Source organism: Eubalaena glacialis, chromosome 5, assembly GCF_028564815.1.
Source record: "Eubalaena glacialis isolate mEubGla1 chromosome 5, mEubGla1.1.hap2.+ XY, whole genome shotgun sequence".
In the NCBI taxonomy this organism is placed as follows: domain Eukaryota; kingdom Metazoa; phylum Chordata; class Mammalia; order Artiodactyla; family Balaenidae; genus Eubalaena; species Eubalaena glacialis.
In genome coordinates, this window is record NC_083720.1 from 31590173 (window position 1) to 31610746 (window position 20574).

Consider the following 20574-nt stretch of genomic DNA (forward strand, 5'->3'; position numbering starts at 1 on the left):
TTAATTAGAAAAATTATTTATTTCTGCTCCTTTCATACATCTTATTGTTCAGGAAACAGTCTTACATACATATCTGAAATGATGCACTGTCACACACTCTGTTTAAAGGCAAAGCACCACAGGTAAAGCTGATCAGCTGTCCAGAGTTCTCAGCTTATGGGATCTCACTTCCTGATTTTACATTAATTTCTGAAGGTCAGAAGTGTCATCTCCAAAAAATGTTAAGGGGTTTGTAAAAAATAATCACTTTATTCAATATTATAGTTGTAGAAATGAAGTATATTTTCTTTAAGAAATAAAAAAAAGAAGAAGAAAATGCCACTTAACATCGTTGGTATGTCAGTATAGGCCAGCAGGAAAAAATACTGATAAGCTTGTCTCTGATACCAAGAAGACACTCTAGTCCAAGCTATAATACATTTCCTATGTTTTCACTAGATGTTCTTTTCTGCTGCTTTTCATCCTTTTCCATATTTCATATCAGAGGACTGGTACAGCCTTTAAAACTTCATTAACAGGAGCAAATTCAGTATCCACTGATTTCTTCTCAAAAGGCACTCTAACCCATCAGATAGCCCCTGTAAAAATAAAATTTATAAACACAAAAAGTGAAAAGGAAGCAACATTTCAAAGTGTCCCAAACAAATTTTATGATGAATCAAATGACAATCTGAAAATATAATTGTGTGATTCCTCATTATGGTTCTTCTTTCAAATCTTGCCCCCCAATAAATAGAGTACTGGGTCTGGGTTCCATTATCCTTCTCCCTCAAAGGACAAAGTTACAAACCAATATGCTAAACAACAGAGGATGAGAAAAAAAAAGTAAAGAGAAAAAAATGTTATGTAAAAGTCAAAGAAAGAGCCAGAATCAATTTCCTTTGGACTCTCACAATTGCAACAAACATCACAAACCTTTTTATGGAAAGAAGCTGGTTTAGATTTCCTGAAAACCCTAATATTACCAAAGGAGAAAGTAGGAGGACCAGGAGCTGTTCACGCCTGGGAGGCGAGCGCTCGTACCCTCCGGAAGCAGTGTGCAGAAGCGTCTGCCCTGCACCTCTGTTTCTTTAGGAAATGTCTGGATGGCAGGCAGGGGGCATTAGCTATAGCTGTCGAGCAAGTCAAACTTCACACTGTTCAAATAGGAAATCCTTTTACTAAATGTACAAGTTGGGCCCTGAAATCCCCTTTAAATTAAAGTATTAAAAGTCTGCTTTATAAAGTTCCAAACTTTTTCTTTTGCAATAAATCCTTGCAACCTATTATTTAGGATCTCCAGGATCAAGGAAAAAATAGAAAGATTGTGTAAAACTATCCATATTAAGAAAGGGTTGAATACACCCTGTCCCCGCTGATGCCTTTAGAACTTCTCTCCTTTTGATCCTGCCTCTAACACGAGTGGGTAAGCCTAACACGAATGGGCAAACGTCACTCAGTTTCCTCATCTATAAAATGGAGTTATGTCAAAGGATTTTAAGGATTATATAAGAGAATCTACTAATACAGTAACTGCTATTCATGGTAATAAGCACTTGACAAACATTAGCTATTATTAGTTCAGTGTCTCAAATTTCTTCATCTTTAAGGTGGGCACAAAAAACTACTTCATAGGGTTGAGATCTACTATAGTGCCTGACACAGAGCAGACACTCAAGAATTTCCTCCCTTCCAGCTCCTGGCCTCACCTGACTCCCTTGGGTCTTGGGTCTACATGCAGCCAACGTGATCTCCTTAGAGCTCATTTATCCCTTTCCTTCTGCTCTAGCAGCCTGGCCAATCCACACTGAGTACAGAGAGAACTTTCACCTCACACAACCACTGTCACAACTCTGAGACAACCAATACTTCTCCCCCCAAAATTGAATAAAAAATAAAAAGCCTCAGTGTATATATCGACTTTGAAGACTGCCTCATAAATTTGCTACTGTAATGCCGGATACTTCACAAAAGGCATACTTTAAGACCTAAGCTTCACAAGCAAAGAATCTGAAAAAGAATAGACATATGTATATATATAACTGAATCACTTTACACCTGTACACCTGAAACTAATACAACATTGTAAATCAACTATATTCCAATACAGAATAAAAATGTTTTTAAAAAGATTAAACCTACAAAAAAATAAAATAAAATCTTTGTCAGATAATTCTAACAGCAAGAACAAAAAAAGACCTAAGCTTCACAAGAAAAAAAAGTTCAAGATTTTAAGAAAGTGTCCATTAATATTTGCACCACTGGAAATTACTCAACAGCTGGCTCACACTATGAAACAAAAGTACTGAGGACTCTTTAGAGACAGCTGCCTGTCATCTGCGTATACCGATAGGTGAACATGCACTTTTGGACTATCTCTTGATAGTTATACGTTGTGCTTCCTTGTAATTAGTATATGACCTATGTTTATGCATCAAATAAAGCCATGTTTTAATATGCAAAATTATATCAGTAGAGAATACATCAGGTCTTTTAAAAAGCATAAATCAGAAAATATAAAGCTAGTAGTACCATTTCACTGCTATTGTTTTCTCCTTTTTAAAGGTACCTCTTGTTAAAGGTGATATCAGATTCTTTGTGAGTGTGCAACCCTGGAAGTTATCATGAAGCATCTTATAGCACAGAGATGTTAGCAACTTATTTGATCTGAAAAAACTCATGGTTACTGATGTTTTTTACTTTTTGTTGTTGCTGCTGTCCCATTTATTATATATCAAACTGCTTATATATGATGGGTCCTCAAAGAGAATGTATGCGCAAGAAGACACATCCCTTTCTTGCTGGTGGTACTAACCACACCCCTATCATGTGCAATATGTAGGCTCACAGACCTGGCCCATCATCTCTTTTGGGGCCTGCAAATATTCCAGAAAATGCAACACTGTTGCTTCCCTTATTTTCCCAAACTGTCCATTGTTTCTCCCCAGTCCACACCCAAGGTACCAGGCATTAGGAGCTGTAGATGAGAAATCATATCAAAGAGGGGATCATAAAGTCCTTCCTCTTAAAAATTTAAATCTTAGATTTAGCTGCACAGCAAGTTACAGAAAGCAGCAATTTTCTATTTAGGCTATTGTTCTGCTTTGACTATATCTAAATATAATTTACACCCAAAACCCAGAGAGTATACTCTTATTTCTTATTTCCTATTGTTATCTTAGTCAACAATCTTGGAAACTGGCCTATAGAATGTGGAAAAGACAAATGTTTACATAAATAATTGCAAAAGTAAGAGAGAAGCAATCCAGAGAATTAAACACTTTTCAAAACCTTTTTGTAAGCAGTAGATAGCTCTGTTATCCTAAAAGTCAAATGCTCAAGCTAAAAGAAAAACACACAGCCTAAGGAGAAGACCTAAAACCTTAAGGAAGAATGGGAAGCTTAAGCAGAATGAGAACAAATCTGGTTCTATGGACAAAACCAGCTCACTGCTTCTGTCCTGCTATATGCCTCCAAACGTTCTTTCTGTTTTCATTATTAATTTTTAATAGCCTCTTTACCCTCTCTGGGAGCCTCCTCTTTTCCTGTTTTGCTATGAAAAACTTCAGACTCTTCTATTGGTATACCTCTGGCAACAAGGGTAGAACAAAGAGGAACAAAAAGAGGAGGCTGGAGTCCCTGTCCTCGTACAATTTAACAAATGCCCCAAATTTTTCCCAGGACAAAAATAAGAGCCACTGGCAGTCTGATGGAGCCACATGGCCACACAGATATTCAGCTGACAAACAGCACTGCTCTCTTGTCCCACATTGCAGGGTTAAGATGGGAACATGAGTGCAGGAGAAGTATTTGTGACTTTCTAGAAAGTCTGTCCATTCTACCCCAGATGTGTTATAGACACGGACAGGTTAAGCCATAGAACAAGTGAACTTGTGTAATTCAAACACATGCCTATTTTCCCTTTTACTGTCTCGTAATAAAATCAGAAAATATCAGTTTTAAGAAATCAGTACAGCTGACACTTGATGTTTAACATATTCCCTAAAAAATGAATTTTCTAAGAGCTAATCTTGGTATGATATGTTTGCCCAAAGTTCCTGTAGTTACTAACGTATCCACAGGTGAAATCAGAATATAGGGAAATGTGATCAGACTCATCTACATTTAAAATGAAAGACCTCAAAACAGAATTATAAAAGTTGCCATAAAACCAATTTATTTTTGTTCTAAAGATAGTGTTCGTTTTCTGAATCAAAATAATCGAATATATATATATATATGAAATCCTTTCCCCATCTTTTTGGAGAGGCAGTAACTCTCCTTTCCTGTCCAATGCTTAGTGGGTTTTCCTCATATCAATATTCAAAGAGCAGCAGCAATTAATGGCTCGAAAGTATTCCTTACTGTTATTATTACTATGGGAATTCCATATGTTACAGATTAACCAAAAAGCCCTTTAGAGAAATGTCTCCAGTCAGTGGTCACTGATGCTACAGTAAAATAATGGGATTTTCTCATGAACATGTATGGAGATAACAGTCAGGAAGACCTATTCGTCTCAATTTTGCTACTAACTATAGCTATAACCTTGAGCAAGTCACAAATTTCTCTGGTTCTCGAAATTTTCATCTGTTTAAATGAGGGTTAAATTAAATCTCCTATGATTTTATGTAATCCAGGTAATTATTTTATCAGTTTGCAAGTTAAGTTGCTGATGACACAAAGTACTTAATAACTTACGGCAGTTTCATTCTCATGAATACTCTAGCCATGAAAAAACTCAATAGGACACAGACGAATCCAATGAATAAAAGGAGAAATCTATTGAGCTTGGGAATGTTTGGTGCATTGGATCGGTCCAGGATTATGAAACCTAAACCTCCCATTGTAAACAGGAAGCTGGATGCGAGTCCTTCCATAATATATTGTCCATTTACTCTGAAAAAGAAAGACCAGAGCAAACAATAAATGAAAATTCCCAGAAAAATAAAAAGCTTTTTCCTTAGACTGAAATTCCTATTTCTGCTAAAACATTTTTGTGCTTATTTTTTATTATTACCCTTACAACTATTTTACCATATTTCTGGCTATTCATTTCAATAAATATTTATTGAGAGCCTATTACGTATCAAGCACTATTTAGGTTCTGGGGACACAACAATGAACAAAACAGACACAAATCTTTGTCTTCATGGAGCTTATGCTCAAAAAAACCTTTCAGACTTCAACTAACACAACTGCCTATGTAAAACCAATACTCATATATATACATTTTTTTTTTTTTTTTTCTTTTTGGCCACGCCGCACAGTTTGTGGGATTTTCGTTCCCGACCAGGGATTGAACCTGGGCCCTCAGCAGTGAGAGCACAAAGTCCTAACAAATGGACCACCAGGGAATTCCCAATACTCATACATTTTAATTATTAGCTTAAAAAGCCAACTAATATATGTACATGAACCCTTTACCCAGAACTTTAGTTTTTGAAAATTATGCTATTTAAATTTCTACTATCAATTTCAAATTAATTTTGAATTGGTTAATGTTTCCTGAGTTTTAATAATTAATAAATCTCTTGTTTCAAAGTGAACTTTTTAAAAGCAAGCAAGTTCTTAACTAAGGCTTCATGAACCCCACAAAGATGTCCAGCAATCTATAAACCCTTAAATTTTTGTATATACACGTATCTGATTTTTCTAGGGATGAAGACCTTTCAAATTCTGAGAGCTCATGGACCCCAAAAGGCAAATTTCTCCGTTAAAGATATGATTTATACATAGGCACATATAAAGAAGGTATATATATTTTTGCTAAACTAATTGTTTTAATTGAAAACACAATACATGCAGCAGTTTCAAAATTCAAACTCAAATGACGAGACAGTGAAACGTCTCCCCGCCATCAAGATCTCCTGTCATCCAGATCCTCTCCACAGAGAATCACAGTAATCTTTCCAGGAATATTCTATGCATGGAATACCACTAACCTAAGTGTAAATACAAACATATAGCTATGTTTAGGTAGACAGTTACCAAGTGGATTGTATAAGGCAATACAATAAGCACTGCTCAGGTGAAACAAACCACACTGTTTTGGTGTTCACTGCCTACATGGAACTCCCAAGTCTCAAAAATTATTTTTCCTATGTAATAGTATATCCAGGGGTCCACAGATTTATTCTTAAATGACCAGATTGTATATATCTTAGGCTTGCCGGCCATATGGCTTGTATCACACTTAACACAGTAGCTTGAAAGCAGCCATAGATAGTACAGAAACAAATGGGTGTGCCTAATTCCAATAAAGCTTTACTTACAAATAAACAGGTACCTGTGGTTTGCTGACCCCAGAACAGCCTATAAATGAATTTTAAACTGATACCCTCCTTTAAATAAGTGATCATGTCAATCATTGTGAAATATTTTATTTCCTAATAAGTGAATACATAAATAATATACTTCTACTCTTGTTCTTGTCCACTTCCTGCAATCTCTGAATTTAGCATTTTAAAACAGCTATTGTCTAAATACAGATGCACTCAATAGGTTGCACTGTGTTTTTAAATAAGCAGGCATGCCTCAGCAATCTTCCTTCCCACCACCAAATCATTCAAAATGATATCTTTTACCTGTAGGCCAAGAAAGCTACTGGTCTCTGATGCCCATGTTCATCAGTCATGGAGCCGACACTTGGAGGTTCGACGATAACATCATAAATGATTCCTAAATGAAAGAAAACAACATAGATTAGATCGGATTCCTAATTTTAAAATAGATTTAGAGTTTTTATCTGTCTCTAAAGGTTCATTTATATTTCAATAGGACTGCTTTGATGTATTATTATAATCAAATGAGGCCCAGCTTACCTCCTAAACTTCAGATAAACCAGAATTTATCTTCAGAAATTCAACTCAGTGTTTTAGAATGACTTGCAAAACATAAAAGAAATTCATTCAGTATTGTTTCAAATTCAAGAATGACTCCACAATAAAGCAGATTTAACATTAAAGGCTATTTTTAGTTCAAGAAAATGTTCCACGTATACTTGGATTTGTTTCTTTAAATTAAGAGGTAACTAGAGAAACTTTCTCGCTTAAAAGTAAAATGAGACATTTTAAAATCACACCATTAGGCAGACTGCCAATACTAGACATTCACAATCATTAATGTTAATATCCATCATTATGTCATAATGTCATCATGATCATTTACGCTAATGTCCATCAACACTGTTTCTCAAATCTCCCACTGTCAACGTCTCCTCTTTATCTTCACTGTTTTCCATCATCCCCACCTCCCGCTTTTCTTAAGCACAGCAAGACTGTCTCCCTCACCTTTGACTAACAAAATGATCACTTGGGAATTCCCTAACTCACCCCCGCCCCCCCAAACCAAATCTACAAACTGGAACCTGCATCCATCCTCACCTCCGGAATTCCCTCCAGCTACAACAGAGGAAGAGTCCCTCCTCCTATCACCATGGGATCCCTTTTGCAATAATAAGGACTCCGTCCCCCATTTCAGAGACTTTGTTCCATGGGCTACCTCTTCTCTTTCCTGTATTTTCAACCTCTTGTTCCCTACATCAACTTTCCCTTGACACCAGATCCTCCTAGTTAACATTCTACTTCTATGCTTCCTTTTTGAAAGGGGGCCAGGCTTCTTCTGGAGAAAAAAAAAAAAAAAAATGGTTAACTCTCTGTCTCCACTTCCTCACCTATCCTTCATTTATCAGCTCACTCCGATCTGGCTTCTGCCACCACTGATATTACTCTTGCTCAGGTGGCTAATGGCCTCCATGTTGTCAAATTCAAAGGACACTTTTCAGTTCTCATATTAGGAGGTCTAGCAGTGCTTGATCCAGTTTACTAAATCCATTTTCTTGTGGTTAAAAAGATGGCTTCTCATGGCTGCCGTGACACTCCTGTCCGTGTTTTCTTGCTACCTCTCTAGCTGAGCCTCCTCTGCTATAAAACCACTAAACGTTCGGAGTTCCTTAGGGCTCGATCCACTATCCTCTTCTTTTTCTACCTTCTCTCTCCAACTGAACTTATCCCTTCCCAGGGCTTTACTATGCTAATGATTCTCAATGTGCCAACACCTACTGGATCACGTTAGCACTATTAAAATTAGATGTAAGCTCCCTAAGAATAGAAACTCTATGTTCTTCAATATCTGGCTTATGGGAGGAGTTCAGAAAACACTTGTTATTGACTAATTTCAACACAAACCTATTTTCTCAGTTCTAGACTCCTATCTGCAAACTTGACATATCCAACTAATTATATTTGGTTATGTCCAACTATTATATATCCCAAAGTGACCTCTGGGTTCACCATTCCCAACCAAAAAAACTTCATTTCTTTAGTCTCAGAAAATGACATTTCCACCTACTTGGTGCTCTCAAACTAGACACCAGGAAAATTCCTTCACATGTCATTCTCCCCCCACATCCAATCAATCATCATCAAGATCCACTGAATCTACTTCCAAAATATCTTTCATTATACATTCCTCCATCTCTAGTGCCACCAACCTTGTCTACTCTAAGTCAACTACAAAACCCACCTAATTGGTCTCTCAGTCCCGCATGTGTCCATACTTTTCCCTCTGCCTAGATACCCTTTCCCCCAATCTTTCAAATTTTGGCTAACATGTCATTTCCTCAGAAACACATTCTAATGTAAATGATGTTCCTAACTCTGATTGTTTTCGCATAACCTCTTGTTCTTTTCCTTCAGTGCACTGATGGAAATTTGCAGTGGAAAAAATAACGTAATGGAGAAAGATTTATGTGATATTTAACGTATCTCAACCAATGACATTATAAGCTTCAGGAGGGCAGGGCCCTTATCTGTTTCATTCATTGTTGCCTCCAGTACCTAATGCCTGGAACTTAACAGGAACTCAATACATTATTTGATGAATATTTCTCAGCAATAAATATTGTTTATTTATAAAGGTACACTCAGTTTCTAGAAGACTCCTTTCCAGTGGCAAAACCGATTCCTTGTATGAGACAGCTCATGGCCTTGGCCACTAAAAGGTGTCCTTTCACTTTCCCCCAGAAATTAGGGCAAAGAATCTCCCCATTACAAACATAGATGGAAAAAGTGGCCAGAATGAAAACTGTGAGGCACCCAGCAAAGGCCCTGGCTCCAAGGGAGGTAAGGGTTACAGGAAAGATTTCTAGCAGATGAAGACTTAATAAAAAAAAAAAATATGCCACATGCATTTTAAATTTTGTTTATTCAATCCAGCACCTATTAACGTGCTGAGCAAATGTGAATGCTAATGCAATGCTAGGACAGTATCTTACCAACATAAAAAATATTTTAAACGTAATTTATTTAAATGAACATAAGTTAACTGTCACTATTCTAGATTTGGGAGGAGGGTAAATCCAAAGGTTCATCCTAGAACTAAGCCTGCATAATTTCAGATACTTCCCTCTTCAGCGCCAACTATTCTCACAAGACATCTATGAAAATGAAGATGTCTGACTATTCCCTTCAAAATAGAACCAGCTGCTCTTGCTGTCCCTAACCTGTGGAGCTTTAGTTTTATCATTTCCAAATTAAGTACCCCACTTCCCAAAATCTAAAAGTGCAGTAGCAGTGTTGAGTAAATCATGGAACTGCGGCTTGAAAGGGTGGTAGCTATGAAAAGACTGTAGCCGGATTGCCAACTCACCACTATACAAAGCGACGTCCCTTTTGCAAAAGACAGGATAAAATAATGCAGTGTTCAAAGGTAATGCTATTTCCCTTATTCTTTAAATTTTCAACTTCCACTCTCTAAAATACGCGATACCTTCTGCAAATCTATCTCCAATCTCAAATATTTATCAAAACTGTGGTTTCGAAAGATTACATTCATATTTATTGTTGATCGGGGCAAAAGCAACACCGAACCCTTAGGTTTGAGCTAACAAACCTAAAGGCTGTCAAATCTCTTCCAAAGTTCCAGGGACCGCAGACAAAGAGAAGGTAAAAGTCCCACACCCTCCTGACCAACCGTGGAAGCAGAATGGGCCAAAAGAGATTTTCCCAGGGCCTTTGTCAAATAACTCACGGCATGCAATAAAAAGAGCAACAATCTGGGCTTGAAAAATATATTATTCGGCTCGGACCGCCTGGCTAAGAGGTCAGGAAACGGAAGGCAATGGGAGCGAGAACAGGAGCCCCCTCAAGATACAGGACAGGGCGTGAGGGCAAATAAACCTTTGGGCCGTTAACACTCGGGACCCCAGAGTTTCCCTCCACCCTCGGAAAAGATCGAGAGGAGAGCGATGCTTTCCCGGGCTGAGAGCGGAACAGACGAGCGCCCGGGGCGGGCCGGCTCTCCGCGCCTCAGCGCCTCTCGGGCCCCAGGCAGGCCGTTACCTCCAGTGATGAGGAAGTAAGACACCACCACCAGAGCGTACACCGTCATGGCCGACGGCATATGCACCCAGGGCGGCTTCTTCAGCTTCAGGTTGGGACATTCGAGCACTAAGAACGGGACTCGGTACAAACTCTCCATGTTGGTGGCGGCAGGGGCAGCGGTCGGCCGCCAGTCCCACACGCCCCCCGGGAACAGGCCCGCCCGCTCTTCCCCCGGCGCGTGCGCGGGGAAGGGAACGGCAGGTCCGCAACGCTCGGAGGCAGTGTTTACACCCATGGAAGAAAAGAAGAAACTATAAAAACGGATAAGTGACGTGACTTAAAAGTATGTATTATTGAGTCTTGTGAAGCATAAATTTGAGTAAGAAGCTCAGTTATAACCAATGAATAAACAGGTGATTTCTGTACCTTCAAGGACCTGCAGGCCTTCAGACGTGGCCAAGCCGGAGCAGCAGAAGGACCAGGATCGATCTGAGCCCCTCCCACTTGCTGATGCTGGGGATTTGGAAGCTGATTGGACGCAGGACGCTGTAAGTTCCCAGAGCCAGAAGATGAATGGGGACGTTTGGAAAGCGCTGCCTTTTTTACTAGCAGGTTTTTCAAGAGCTTGAGAAAGTCCTACGTTGCTGAGCTTTTACTTCCTGATGTAGCAGTGGTGACAGTAGTAATAATTGTTACTAATAATTGTTAACTTCATGTATTATAAAATTAAAAATACATATCTAGTTTAGATCTATCACAAAGGTCAAGAGGACATCTCCACAGGATGTCTAAAGCGGATACCTTAACGTGACCAAAATACTATTTTAAATAACCAGTATCCTCTGCTATTTTCGTAAATGCTAAAATCTTTCAGGCCGAAAATCTTGAAATCGTCCTGATTTCTCTCTTTTTTAAACCTCCGTATCCAAAGTATTAGCAAATCTTTTTGGTTGTACTATCAAAAATATCTTTAATTCATCCACTTTTCTCCATTCCATATTTACCACCCTAGTGGAAGCCACCATCATCTCTTGCCTGGGCTATGTTTACAATCCAAGTGGATGAAAATATTTGATGGAGAATTTGTCTTTGGGATGGACTAGATGGCCTAAAAAGTTTTTGTTGTTGTTGTTGTTTTCTGTTTAGTTTTTGTTTTTTACATACTCTCTTAAGATACTGCTAATACCTGTTTTCTTTTGGAATAAGAGTTCAAAGTGACTGATTATATAAATCCAGGAGAGACTGATACCTTTATAATTGAGCCAATATTTTTATGGTTTTTGTTTGTTACTGAGCTCATGGTGTTTTACAGGATGGCATGCATTGGTTCTGCACTTTAGTGACTCGATTACTGAGAAATTGTTTAAATACCACAGTAGTAAAAATATTTATAAAACACTGCAGCATCTAACTCTAAATACAGATGAGGCTTGCTGCTCTTATTGTTTAATAGTGAGAGTCTCCCCCTGAGTCTTACTCAGTGTGTATTAAGGAAGGGATGTTAATCTTAGATTATGAGAGGGTCACTAATAACACCAGTAATAAAGGGTGTTTACACCAGAGCCAGCATTTACACATAGGAAGTTTTTCTGGGGACTATAAAGCAGAATGTTTCTGAAATTCCCGTAGTTATATAAACAAGGAAAACTTTGGAACAATTAAAAATATGTTGCCTTGAGAAAATAAGGAAAAACATAGAAATTAAAAGTTTTAAAGCTTCCTGGGACTTCCCTGGTGGCGCAGTGGTTAAGAATCCGCCTGCCAATGCAGGGGACACAGGTTCGAGCCCTGGTCCAGGAAGACCCCACATGCCGCAGAGCAAATAACCCCGTGTGCCACAACTCCTGAGCCTGCGCTCCGGAGCCCGTGATCCACAACTACTGAGCCCACGTGCCACAGCTACTGAAGCCTGTGCACCTAGAGTCCATGCTCCGCAACAAGAGAAGCCACCGCAATGAGAAGCTTGCGCACCACAACGAAGAGTAGCCCCCGCTCGCCCCAACTAGAGAAAGCCCGCGCGCAGCAACGAAGACCCAATGCAGCCAAAAATAAATAAAATAAAATAAATACATTTATAAAAAAAGTTTTTAAGCTTCCTTTATATCTTCAGAAAGGAAACTAACATTTTTTTAATTATTCTTTTTTTTAATGTATTTATTTTATTTTATTTTTGGCTGCGCTATGTCCTTGTTGCTGTGCGTGGGCTTTCTCTAGTTGTGGCGAGAGGGGTCTACTTTTCGTTGCAGTGCACGGGCTTCTCACTGAGGTGGCTTCTCTTGTTGTGGAGCACCGGCTCTAGGCACGCGCGCTTCGGTAGTTGTGGCTCGCGGGCTCTAGAGCGCAGGCTCAGTAGTTGTGGCACACGGGCTTAGTTGCTCTGCGGCATGGGGGATCTTCCCGGACCAGGGCTCGAACCCGTGTCCCCTGCACTGGCAGGCAGATTCTTAACCACTGCGCCACCAGGGAAGCCCAGGAAACTAAGATTAATTAACCACCTCTTGGCAGATATATTATGTTGTCATTTATGTTCTTATTTACTCTTCATGACAATTCTATTAGGTAATTACTAATGTCACCACTTTACAAATGACAAAACTGAAGCTTGGGAAGTAAAACAAACTCAAAAAGTATATTCTGTGATTGGATGAGAACTAAAGGCAATTGTCCTAAATATAAAACAGCTTTAAGATGTTTAAGATGAGACAAGTTTATATAATTATCCTTCCTCTTATATATTCTGGGGCCAAATAATTCCATATACATTGTAGAAAAAACACAGAAGTTTTAAAAAATATAAATTTACTAATAAAAAATAAAACTGCCAAGTCAGAACACATCACATTCATCTATATATCAAATTATTACTGTTACTTCTTTACTCTGTTCTGAAAGGTAAGTTTGTTCCAGGAACCAATTCATTATTTTTTTTAACATCTTAAACTTTGAAGTATTTTCCAACTTGAGTTTGTAATGTTATACAAGCCAGGTAAAAAAGAAATCTTTCATGAGTAAAATTTGCACATCTGTTACCATCTGTGTCCTAACCAACAATCTTCCTATGGAAAATGTTTTGTTTAAACACAACATAAACTTTGTAACTGAAAACCAAACAAATAATGAATATAAGCATGGGCATTAGAGCATGCCCTTTAATAAGCAGAATCTTATTCAGTGGGGGGCTATTGTACGTAAATGAAGAAAGGACAAATGTTGGAAGAAACAAATACTTAAAACTTTATGGGGACTTCCCTGGTGATCCAGTGGTTAAGAATCCGCCTTCCAATGCAGGGGACGTGGGTTCGATCCCTCGTCCGGGAAGTAAGATCCCACATGCCGCGGGGCAATTAAGCCCGCGCACCACAACTACTGAGCCCATGTGCCACAAACTACAGAGCCCACGCACTCTGGAGCCCGTGCACCACAACTAGAGAGAGAAAACCCGCACGCCACAACTAGAGAGAAGCCTGCGCGCTGCAACGAAAATTTCCGCATGCAGCAACGAAGATCCCACAACTAAGACCCGACACAGCCAAAAATAAAATAAAATTTAAAAAGAAAAGAAAAAACCATTATGTACAGTAGAGCCTATCATTTTAAGCTACATATAAAAGCAAAAATGACAAATTTTTACTGTGCACAATCAAATCTAAACTCAAGGAAAAAAGGAGCATGTTTAATGTAGAAAGTCGTACTAAAAAGCCTTGAAGTCAGGAATGGCTCTGCCAGTCAAAAGAGAAGGGAAACCCTACAAATAAGATTTTAACTAAATTCTAAACAAACCAGAGCTACCAAGGCTATTAATACTACTGACTTCAGTTTGACTTCAGTTTATTTAAATAAGTACTAGAGAGGAAATTAGTAGCTTTGTGTTTGTCAGATAATAATACACAATTTTATCCTAGATTTATTTCCAAAGACATTTTGCAGTTTAGATGACAATCCCTTTGAACTATGCTCTTTCCCTCTGGGTTCTGCATATGCAAGAGTATGTTTATTTCCCCAGCTCAACAAGTATTTATTGAGTGATAACTCTATGCCAGTCACTGTGTGAGACACTATTATGTCTCATGATCTATACAAACTCTTTCTAATGTGATATGAAATTGTGGATTTTGTTATTTCTGTCATTGTTTTAAACTTTGAAAATAAAAATTTGCAAGTAAAACATAGGTACATGCCCATTGTAACAACAGAGACACACATGGAACAATTTCCTTTCATCACTGCTCTCATTTTAGTTTTCCTTCCAGAAGTAGTGAGGCCCTGGGATTAGTTCTGGACTGCACAATTGGAGTAAATGTACTCAGGTCTGGAGAATCCCCACCTTGGTTTCTGACCCACAGAGTGAGGGCTCTAATGGTAGGAAAGGCTAAGTGGAACCAATAGAACTGCCTTTACCTTCCAAAACAATAAATCAGAAGTGACTGCAGAGATTGATGTCACCATCAAGGACTTGAAAGATGCAGAGTGGGAATGCCTACCACATTCCATTTAGTTAGCCAATTTGGCCCTTTTAAGGAAAGATGGATCTTGGAGAACAACAATGAATGAATGTAAACTTAATCATGCGGTGCCTCCAATTGCAGCTGTTGTTCCACATGGGGTTGCATTGCTGGAGCATGTCACATCCCCTGACACCTGTTAGGCTATTGATCTGTCAAATGCTTTTTGATCTATATATTGGTAAAGGCCATCAGAAGAAGTCTGTTTTCAACTGGCAGGGTCAGCAATACACATTCACAGCCCTATCTCGGGACCATGTCAAATTTCCGACCCTATGTCCTAATCTGATTTTCAGGAACTTTTTTTTATTGCCTTTTCATTTGCAGGCTATATGCCATTGCATTGATGATATGATGATTGGACCTAGTGATCTAAGTAGCAACAACACTAGATACGTTGGTAAGACACACGCGTGATAGAGAATGGAAAACAAGCACAATAAAACGTCAGGGGCTTCTCACTGAAATTTCTAAGGGTCTAGTAATTTATAACATGTGTGATATTCCTTCCAAGGTAAAGGATAGTTGCTACATTGATTCCTCCTTCCACTAAGAAAGATGCACAATGAATGCTTATGGAACTACTTAGGATTTTGGAGGTAACATATACCTCATTTGGTCATGTTATTCCAATTTATTTAGTGAGTAATCCAATTAGTTGCTAGTTTTGAGTAGGACCCAGAACCGGCAAAGGCTATGCAACAAGCCCAGCCAGCCAAACAAACTGCTCTGTCACTTGGGCCATATGACACAGCAGATCCAATATCATTTGTGATGTCTGTGGCAGATAGGGATGCTCTATGAAGCTTTTGCCACGTCCCTTGAGGTGCATCACAGTATGGAGTGCTAAGAGTTTTAGAATAAACTTATGCCATCCTCCGCAGATAAATAATTTACTTTGAGAAATAGCTTCTGGCTTGCCACTTGGGGCGTCAGTGGAGACTAAGCTGTTGACCATGGGCAACAAGTCACCATAAAACCTGCACCAGCCATCACCAATTTGGCATTGTCTGACCTATCAACTTATAAATGTGGGTACCCACAGCAGCACTCAATCAAAAAATGAAAGTGTTATGCAGGAGATCAGGCTTGAGTAGGTCCTGAAGGTACATGTAAGTTGCATGAGAAACATTCTAGATCCACATGACTCACATTCCTGCCACATTGCCTCTTCTATCTCAGCCTGTACACATGGTATTATGGAGAGTGCCCTATGACCAGTTAACTGAAGAAGAAGACACTGGGGACTGTTTTACAGATAGTTCTGCACAATGTACTGGCACTACCTGAAAGTAAATGGCTTTGCACTACAGCCTCCCTTGAAGCAAGTGATGAGGGGAAATCTTCCCAATAGGCAGAATGTTAGCACTGCACTTGGTTGTTCATTTTGCCTGGAAGGAGTGATGGCCAGAGTTGCAGGTCTGTAGTGATTCATGGGCAGTGGCTAATCATTTGGCTGAATGGATGGCCAGGGAATTAGAAGGAATACCATTGGAAAGTTATTAAGGAAGTCTGGAGGAGAGGCATATAGATAAACCTCTCTGCATAGATATGAAGTGTGAAGATATTTGTACCCCATGTGACTATGAACCAAAGAGCAACCTATGTAGGGAATGACATTCATAATCAGGTGGATAAGAGACCCATCCTGTGGACATCAGTCACCCTCTTTCCCCAGTCACTCTTGTCCTTGCCCAGCAAGTCCACAAACAAAGGGCCCTGGCAGCAGGGATGCAGGTTATGCATGGACTTTCACTCATCAAGGCTGATCTGGCTAGAGCCACTGCTGAGTGCCCAACCTGCCAACAGTAGAAATCAACAATGAGTCCCAGTCTGGCACCATTCTCCCGGAAGATGAGCCACCCACTTATTAGCGGGTTAATTACATAGGAACACTTCCAGTAGGCACTTGGTTCTTACTGAAATAGATATTTACACTGGATACAAATTTTCCTTCCTTGCTCACAACGCGGCTACCAAAATCACTATTGTGTGGACTTGAGGAATGCCTTATTCAGCATCATGTTAAACCACACAGCATTGCTTCTGGCCAGGAAACTTGTTTGACAGCAGATGAATTGTGGCATTTGGCTCATGTTCATGGAATTCACTGGTTTTATCGTGTGCACCATCACCTTGAAGCAGCTGTGTGGAATGGTGGAATGGCCTTTTGAAAAGTCAGTTATGATGCCAGATTAATGTCAGCACCTTCTGGGACTAGGACAATGTCTTCTAAGATGCAGCATGTGCTGTAAATAAGTGATCGATATATGATGTTATTTCTCTTAGAGCCAGGATTCACCAGTCCAGGAATCAAGTGTCAAAGATGGGAATGACTCCACTCATGGTTACTTCTAGTGATCCACTAGTGAATTTTTTGCTTCCCATTCCCTACAACTTTGGGCTCTGCTGGTCTAAAAGTTTTAGTCCTAAGGGAGGAATACTTCCACCAAGGGACACTTAAACGGTTCCATTAAACAGAAGTGAGACTGTCGCCTTGCCTCCTCAGTGTCCTCATGTCATTGACTCAAAAGGCAAGTAGGGGGTACTGTATTGACTAGGGTGGGTTGACCCTGACATTCAATTATATTGCCACCCCAAAACGGCAGTAAGGATGATTGTGTCTAGAATGCGGGAGGTCCCCTGAGTTGTCTCTCAGTACCTCCATATTCTGTGATTAAAGTCTATGGAAAACTTAACAACCCCATAGGGGCAGGGCTCTTAATGGCTCAGACCTTTCAGGAATTAAGGTTTAGGTCACTCTGGCAGGCAAGAAACCACAAGTAGCTGAAGTTTTTTGCTGAGGGCAAGGGGACTATGGAATGAGTAGTGGCAGACTGTAGTTATAATACCAGCTATGCCCATGTGAACAGTTGTAGGAATAAGCACTGTAATCGTTATGAGGAGTTTTCTTTATTTTGATACGAATATATTTATATGTATATTCACCATTTTTCTCTTTTTTCCCTCCCATTCTCCTACCATTTATAGAATATTTGCTGATGGTATTTAACCTCTCAGTATTTAAGTTACTGGATATCAAAGAAGGAATATGACTTATCTAGAAGACAGATGATTATCACCCCAAAATGGATAAGAGGACTTTTTTTTTCTCTTTGGAGAGACCATGTTACAGTTGTATGAGGGATAGATGCATTATGTTAGGAAGAAGCATATTGTTACTATTGATCCTATTTGAAAATTAAGTTAAATACAGTTCAAAAAGGTAAACATGGATGCCAAGTTGACAAGGGATAGACTGTGGTGGATTTGTATCATATCAATTTTGCTAAGCTGGAACTATATTTCCCAGAATCCCTTTACTGTGTAGTTCTGAATTAGTGTGGGCCCCAAGTGACACTATTATTTTTGAGACTTTTTTTTAAGCTAGTGAGATAAATTTCCACCTAATTATCAGTTCCTTATGAAACATTTAAAATATTCAATTGAAAATAGCACATTAACTAAATGAATTAGGAAGCATCCATATGGTAGAATACTACACAACCATTAAAAATGATACTGTAGGGCTTCCCTGGTGGCGCAGTGGTTGAGAATCTGCCTGCCAATGCAGGGAACACGGGTTCGAGCCCTGGTCTGGGAAGATCCCACATGCCGCGGAGCAACTAGGCCCGTGAGCCACAACTACTGAGCCTGCGCGTCTGGAGCCTGTGCTCCGCAGCAAGAGAGGCCGCGATAGCGAGAGGCCCGAGCACCGCGATGAAGAGTGGCCCCCGCTTGCCACAACTAGAGAAAGCCCTCGCACAGAAACGAAGACCCAACATAGCCAAAAATAAATAAATAAATAAAATTTTAAAAAAAGAGAGAGATTTGTCACCAGCAAAGCTCATTAACAATTCCCGGGGAACAAAAATAGAATCTGGGTAGTAAAATAAAGTCTAACCTTTAAAAAAAAAAAAAAAAAGATACTGTAGAATTTTATCTTCTGAAATGGACAGATGTTCATAATAAGTTTAAAATTATGAAAATCAGACCACGAAATTGTATTTAGGGTATTGGCCCAGTTGATATTGTATGCATTTTCTGGGGCATTATATGTTGAAAAAAGTCTGAAGGGACATAAAGTTTATTAATAACTATGTGATGAAATTATAGATCTTTTCCCCTTCTTTGAAACTGTATGTATTTTCCAATTTTTCTATAATAAACATGTATTACGTTTGTAATTAGGATTCAAACTTTTAATAGCGTTTTGTTGGAACACAGCAGATATCTTCCTTCTGATGTTTCATTGGCATATCTGTCTCTCTACCCAGGTATTGCTCACTGCTGTATTCTGTAAGGGATAAATAATAATGCTTCTCAAATTTGCTTGCATTCTAAGTAAGAGTGGTTGGATGTTTATTACTATGCACCATCAGATAGTCAGCTGCAGTATCAGAAACTCAGCATCTTGAAGTCAGGGTCAACATGTTTTTCACCACTGAATTTCCTGCACCTCTCACAGCGCTGACACATAGCAGGACTCATTAAATATTAGTTGAATGAATCAATGAACAAACAGAACCTTGGCTCTTCCATCTCTTTGATCCTTCAATGTGTCATCGTAACAATTGCACTTCCTTAATGTTTCTTTAGTTTTTTTTAAATATAAAGTTATTTATTATTTATTTTTGGCTGCGTTGGGTCTTCATTGCTGCACGTGGGCTTTCTCTAGTTGCGGCGAGCGGGGGCTACTCTTCGTTGGGGTGCGCGGGCTTCTCATTGCAGTGGCTTCCCTTGTTGCAGAGCACGGGCTCTAGGCACTCGGGCTTCAGTAGTTGTGGTGCGCAGGCTTAGTTGCTCCTCGGCATGTGGGATCTTAGTTCCCGGACCAGAGATCGAACCCACATCCCCTGCATTGGCAGGTGGATTCTTAACCACTGCGCCACCAGGGAAGTCCCAATGTTTCTTTAGTTTGTTCCCACCTCTCCATCTTCCCCACAACGTATTAGTCCAGAATCACATCATTCTCTTCACATTGCAGCCAAGATGCTTTTTCTAAGAAGCTGAAAAAAAATCTCAAAATGCCAATCAAGACGACAAACTTACTGCTAACTAGAGAGAAGTAAGTTGGATCAGAAGCAAAATTTGGACTGTTTTTATTCGTTACTATCTTCTTTCTTTTCTGTCTCATAGGTCCCTTCCATATTTTAATATCTGTTTTGTGGAAATTGTGGGTATACTCTGAAAGTATCTGCCTTCTCTTCAGGAGAGGTGGGGACCAAAAATGGCAAGCAGTAGTGCTGGTCATGATAATGTTCACCATTCGTTTCCTCCTTCATTCATCAAGCATTTGTGGAGCGTGTAGCAGAGACAAGCACTGTTCTATGCAATGGGGGTATCTGATTCCTGCCTCCAGGAAACTGTCATTCTAATCAGAGGGGAAACACACACGCAATTAATGGCAGAGCTGTCTGAGAAGGGCATGCTTATTGGAGGTTTGCACCAATTGCTTTGAGAATCCTGGAGTGATTCATTATCTCAAGTAGGAAAAGGCAGGTTTACAGAGGAGCTCGCTTTTGAGCTGAGCACTGAAGGAAGAGCTGGATTCCTTAAGAGTCAGGAAAAAGCTTTTCAAGAATGAGGACCAGCCTATGCAAAGGCAGAGAGGTGGGAGAGTCCAAAAAAAGCTGAGTGGTTGTGTACAACAGAAAGTAAAGGAAGAATGGCTGGAGATATGACTCAAAAAGGAAAGAGGAACCTGATTGTAGAGGGTCTTTCATGATGCATTTAGATTTTATTATGTAGGCAATAAAAAACTGTTG

General features: G+C 39.4%; 1 protein-coding gene across 1 annotated transcript; it reads right to left on the bottom strand.

Annotated features, from left to right (window-relative positions):
* Positions 1–258: 258 nt before the first annotated feature.
* OSTC (oligosaccharyltransferase complex non-catalytic subunit) lies at positions 259–10541 on the bottom strand. Its single transcript, XM_061191170.1, has 4 exons — positions 10323–10541; positions 6567–6660; positions 4681–4878; positions 259–578 (listed from the first exon to the last, which is right to left on the bottom strand). The coding sequence occupies exons 1-4, from the start codon at positions 10459–10461 to the stop codon at positions 560–562; spliced, it is 450 nt and encodes a 149-aa protein (XP_061047153.1). The 5' UTR covers positions 10462–10541; the 3' UTR covers positions 259–559.
* Positions 10542–20574: the final 10033 nt, after the last annotated feature.